General features: G+C 35.8%; 1 protein-coding gene across 5 annotated transcripts; it reads right to left on the reverse strand.

Annotated features, from left to right (window-relative positions):
* Positions 1-479: 479 nt before the first annotated feature.
* LOC120178124 (protein PTST homolog 2, chloroplastic-like) lies at positions 480-5,363 on the reverse strand. Of its 5 annotated transcripts, none has more exons than XM_039184069.1 (8): positions 4,672-5,363; positions 4,077-4,239; positions 3,665-3,830; positions 3,339-3,520; positions 2,509-2,654; positions 2,199-2,346; positions 929-997; positions 480-841 (listed from the first exon to the last, which is right to left on the reverse strand). In XM_039184069.1, exons 1-8 carry the CDS (start codon positions 5,244-5,246, stop codon positions 746-748), a joined length of 1,545 nt encoding a protein of 514 aa, XP_039040000.1. In that variant the 5' UTR covers positions 5,247-5,363; the 3' UTR covers positions 480-745. The 5 variants fall into 5 exon arrangements, with proteins under 5 accessions (XP_039040000.1, XP_039039999.1, XP_039039998.1 ...); XM_039184068.1 differs by having other exon boundaries at positions 3,650-3,830; XM_039184067.1 differs by having other exon boundaries at positions 3,339-3,529; positions 3,650-3,830.
* Positions 5,364-5,766: the final 403 nt, after the last annotated feature.

Below are 5,766 nucleotides of genomic sequence, written 5' to 3' on the forward strand. Positions count from 1 at the left end.
CCGATTTCCAATTGACTGGACTCACTCATTTTCTACTGAAACGACCCCAAGGTTTAGCTCATCTGATGACCTGAAATTCCAATTTCTACATCTATTTGATATAGTTCTGTTATACCACAGCTTAATATAAGATTAATAAAAAATATTATTAAAAATATTATTATCTTTTTAACATTTCAGTAGAATACTATTTAAAATGTTATTTTTTTTATAGAAAATATTAATTTCACTATTTAAAATAAATATTTCAAATATTAACATTTTTTTAGAAAAAAATAACATTTTAAGTAACGTTTTATCGAAAATGTTAAAAAATATTAATATTTCCGATAATGTTTTTTCTTAACCTTATATTAAGTATTTTCTTATACATCGCCTATTTCCTTACAAAATAAAAGCACAACTTCCCTGTGAATCACTTCTGATAAAGTTCCAAACTATCACATGCATATTACCAATTCAGGAATTCTAAAAAAATATGATCAAAAACAGTATCATCTCATTATTCGCCTAGACTTTTGCATTATCAACAAGGTAAAAACAAAACATTCAAGGGAAAACGGGTATCGGACGGTCGCGATATGGTTTTGTTACATTCGTAATATGATGCCCCTCGAAAAAGAATCATTAAAATCAACCTTCTACTAGCTCTATTCTACTTGTCTACAAGGAAACTGGAGACTAAAAAGAAAAATCAACTGCATTTACTCCTATGTCACTGCATGCCTCTACAAGTCTGGCCTCCTTATGTGATGATAAGTTGATTATTCTCAAACCCGCCGTTGTTAACAATAGGGCGCAAGGGATCAAGCTTCCATTCACCATCGACAATGAATTTAATCTACACAAGGTAAAGGTGTTGAGCTATCCATCATGTAAGTAAATATTTACAATATAGAAACGAAACAAAGTTGACGAAAATATGCACCTCGTATTTCCCTGGATACAACTTCAAGTGTACAGAAAAAACACCTCTGCTCGACTTCTCCATCTTTCTCTGCAAGTATGACCGTAATTCATAAGCTATGAAACAATGAGAAGTATCCAGATTTACAAGAATGTTAAATCATTAATTGCCAAATGGGTAGGCTTAACAGAATAAAAAAAAGGATCATAATGGAGGGAGAAGTATGAAACCCCTCGTGTAGGAGCCATGAATATTTTAGTGGCAACTAATCACTTGTCACTCGCACTAACACAACAAAATTGGTGAAAATGGTGGTGTCAAATATGCAGGTTAAAACACAACAGGAGCTTATGCCCATCCTAAGGAAATAGAATCACCATAATTTGAGAACATGAATGCAGTACTTCCTGTTGACAATGACATACAACATACATATTTCTAAAGCAAGGAAGTGTACACTCGACCCGCCAAAAATGCAGCAGGAGCTACCGGAAAGTTCATTGCAGATACCCAGCAACCCATATATAGCATTCAAATGGGCACAGAGTAAGTACAGAACACGGGTCCTGTTTTGCTTTACTAAAAAGCAAGGACCATTACAGGTAAATAATATGTTACAGTCCACTCCTATGTGTAAAGTATCATCTACCTCAAGCCCATAGGGCCTCACAGCTTTCTTCAAAAAAAAAATTTTTGATAAGAATATTAGGCCTCATTAAAAAACCCCCTTCATGATTTAAGGAACTTGAAAAATAGTTCCTTAATCAGCGAAAGGAGGAAAAGAGTGCCCTAGGATTTCAAAATGCTTCACATATAAAAGATATGTCCAATCAAACTCTAGTATGTCTGCTCCAAAGGAAGCCTCTCAACTTGAAAATCATTATGAATACTTGTATATTCATTTGAACTGTAGTACCTAACGAATGCAGGATTCACAACTCCTTTTTGGGACATGATGAATGTATCTCCAGCATTCTAAAGCTAAGCAATTATAGGTCTAGGCACATAAGTATTTGCTTAGTTGCATCTTTAGTTCAATGTTTTATTTTCCTCAACAAATTAACTGTCGATCTCTTTTTTATATAAAGCATCAGCATTTCCCTTCTAAAGCTATCAACATAATTACAGATAGAACAAGTCTATGAAGTCAGGAGAGAGGCAAGCAAAAACAGGTAGTTTATGTAAATGCTTTATCAACGAGACTCGACTTACGCATTAATTAATGAATGCACTGATCAAGAAAAATATGTCATTATCAATTCTGTCTAGTCAGTTTGAGTTGTGAACAAACCTTGGTAGCCCACCCATCAAATGATCCTGCTAACAGCACCTCTGATCCAGAATTAGGCCACAGTACGCAAACAGTACGAAGAAGCTGTAGCGCTCTACGAGCATGATCAATCCTTTTCTGTTTCTCTTCCACAGTCTTTTGTGCATCTCTGTCAAAGGAGTGTGGAAATATGATGATTTTGAAGTAAAATAAGGCAAATACTTTCTTAAACTAGCATGAATTAAGTACAAGGTAGGTATTTTTCTTAATCTAGCATGAGTTGAGTAAAATAAGGTTGGTATTTTTTTAAACTAGCTTGAGTAGCGCATACATTATTGACAGTGCCATCTTCCCTTCTAAAACTGCCAACCTTGCCCGTAGTGATCGCAAATTGTCCTGGGCGTTCAATATCTCATTTTCCTGGAACTCCCAAGCATCAGAAAGCTTATGGAAATCGTCAGTGGAACTTCCATCACCCTAGGCATTATGATATCAGGATTAAAACTTAATCAAAACCTCATAATAAATGTACGATTACTGCACAATAGGAGGTTCCTAATTAATCCAGATGTCCAATTAAATCTTCAGTCAGCACATGTTGACAAAATAAAGCTTCAATTTTCTTCATCTTTTTCAAAGCACTCCTCCATGTTAAATTACACTGTAAACAAACAGATCCTAAAGAGAAAGATATCAAAAGAATATCTCCAAACTCTAGTTCATGAATAACTGATCCTCAAGGAAAAGATTAAAAACATAAAAGCTCTATTCCTTGCACTGGCATAAATATAACTTGTTCACTCTTTCTTCCTGCAAAGCATAAACATGGAATAGAACTAGCTGCCTTCACCTCTCATACTCTCCTTACATCCCCTGGTTTTTCGTTTGTTTTTCCCAGTTCTTTCTATTTGCATTTCTAAATTAATAAATAAGAAAGGAGGTCTTATTCAACTTGTCAAGAAACTATCTTGAATAAAAAAAAACTGAACTGCAAAAAGAGCTATACTGTCTTTCAATTACCTAATAATCAAGCAAAGGGGAAGCCACAAAATACTTTTGATTAGGCTTCCATTTTGAGAGGGGGGGGGGACAAAAAAGAATCTGGCGAAGTAGTCACATGAAGCTAATAAATAAAAAAAGAAACAGAGAACATTTGCTCACCACCCGTGATAAAACCTCATCAGCATTACACCTCAATGTCTGCAGTACAGATGAAAGCTCCAACTTCAAGTGTTCAAGACGACTTCGTATTTCATTTTCATTAATATCTTTTCCAGAAGCACGTGATTCTTTTCTTCTGTCTAGCTCATTGGATTTATTTCTTATTTCAAGTGTCTTATAACCTGAAATATCTGTTGGTCATTTCATTTCATTGGAGATAATTTCAGCAATTGTAAATTGCACTAGTACAAGTAGAAGTATCTAATACACAAATTTCAGATATGAAACATCAGGAAAAAATAGACGGGTACCTTCATATTCCTTACCAGAAAATCCTGCTCTTTGAAGGCTCCACTCTCTCCGTGTTGGATTGCTTAAACCATCAATGCCTGATAGAGACTGGTTCTGGCCAAAATTGGCATTGGTATCATTGACTAGGCCAGGACTATTGCTGAATGATGCAAGTATTTTTCTATGAGGACCACCAAATTTCTTTTACAACGTAACAAATGCAAAAGGTTATGAATTATAAATCCACAGCAGAAAGCTGATGATCAAATGGAAGCACACATAATTAAGTTTAAGATGGATGAGACATCGATAACAGTTTTGTAGACATAATTATCCTAGAAAGCAAATAAAACATCCTTGTTCATATAAATAAAATATGAATCGAGTATAAGGTGAAAATGATACAGGGATGTGAGAATGATTTTGAAACTAATAAACCCGACATACCACATCTGTTGAGGCTTGGACAAGAGAATCTTCAGTACAGTTAGTTTGGGAACAAGTATTGACAATTTTCTCTTTGAAACCAATCCCAAAGTTCACATTCCTCTCTTTCTCTAAACGACTTAGAATACCGTTAATGCCACAATCATCCTCAGCTGCCACTTCTCTGAACAAACAACAACATTTGTCAAAACCCTACCGAGTACACAATCTCCCATGATTCCAGCATTCTCTCCTTTGTTCTAATTTCAAAAAGAGATAAAAGTGGTTGCAGGAAAACGTATAAACTCATTGGAAGCAACACATTTAACTTCGTAATTGTTTACTAGTTCCAAACATGACAAATATACAACTACAAAAGGAAATTCCACGATATCGATTCTTCTAACATCATAGCACATCCAAATTCAAATAACATCTCACAAGCAATAGCAAGTCCAAGAAAATCATCTTTTCCACAAGAAAGAAAGATTAAAACATTTGTAACTATTTGTTCCAAATACGAGGCCTTCGAATAACAAGTGAATGAACTAAGCTTTCCATGCAAAAAGGTAAAGTAAACTAAGGAAGTAAAATCCCAAAGAATTAAAAATCTCACAGTGATCTACCAGACGAGGAAGGAGAGCTAGAAGAATTAACAGCCAAATTAGGAGTCCCGTTACTTTCAACTTCAGTTCGAGCCCTTTCTTGAGTCTGGTTATCCCATCTCTTCTTCTCCTTCATAAAGTCCCAATCCCTGACACCATCTTCTGGGGACGTACTTTCTGGAAATCCATGTCGGTTATCCATATCATCATCCAAGTCCCATCCCATAGCAAGCCATCCTCCTTGTCTCTTAATCCTCTCAACCAGATCCATCCTCCCAGCATCAAGCAGCTCCTTCTGGCTGGGAAAAGCCTCGGGTTTGTCACTATTTCTCATGAACCGCAATATCTCAGCCTCCAACGCCAAATCCCCGTCGTTGTCCCACCCTTTCTTGCACCAACAAGAAATCCTTTTCTTCTCTTCCCCGAACACCAAACCACGCACAGAATTCAGCTTCAGGGACACCGAATTCCCTTTCTTTCCGGGGATAATCCCGCAGAAACAGGGTGGGAAAACCCGAGCACGGAAGTGTGTTACAAACGAATGCGGCGAGACGAGAATATGGCTAGAGGAGGTGAAGGTGGCCATGGTTCAGGCATTTCTCCGAACACTTTGCTGACAAGGTAAAACGGAAATCAAAGACCAATAAAAAAGATTCTATCTTTGGGTACCTTAAAGGCGTACAGAGTGAGGGAAAGGACAGATAGAGGGAGATAGAGCTAAGTAACGAACAATATTTAATGTGGAGGTGGAGCACCGTTTTAGATACATTTTGGGCGGGCAAATTTTCACTGTCGCAATCGCTTTCTTACCAACATGCAAAAACTATTTATTAACTCATAAATTCAATGAAGTATCAATTTGAATCAACAAATTAAATTTAGACACCTAATTCAATTAAAAATAAATTTTAATATTAAATTAATTTTTATAAAAGGTTAAATACCTAATTGAATAAAAAACTGATACAAAAATATAAAGGTTTTAATTCTAATGTGAAGTGAAGTTAATAAAAAAAACATTTTAAGTTAGATGCGGATAAGGTTTTTTATATAAGATAAAGAAAGGATTTTGATGGTGCCGTTTAGTGTGGGGGTGATAGGGACGT

Source organism: Hibiscus syriacus, unplaced genomic scaffold, assembly GCF_006381635.1.
Source record: "Hibiscus syriacus cultivar Baekdansim isolate YM2019G1 unplaced genomic scaffold, ASM638163v2 tig00112344_pilon, whole genome shotgun sequence".
Taxonomy (NCBI): Eukaryota; Viridiplantae; Streptophyta; class Magnoliopsida; order Malvales; family Malvaceae; genus Hibiscus; species Hibiscus syriacus.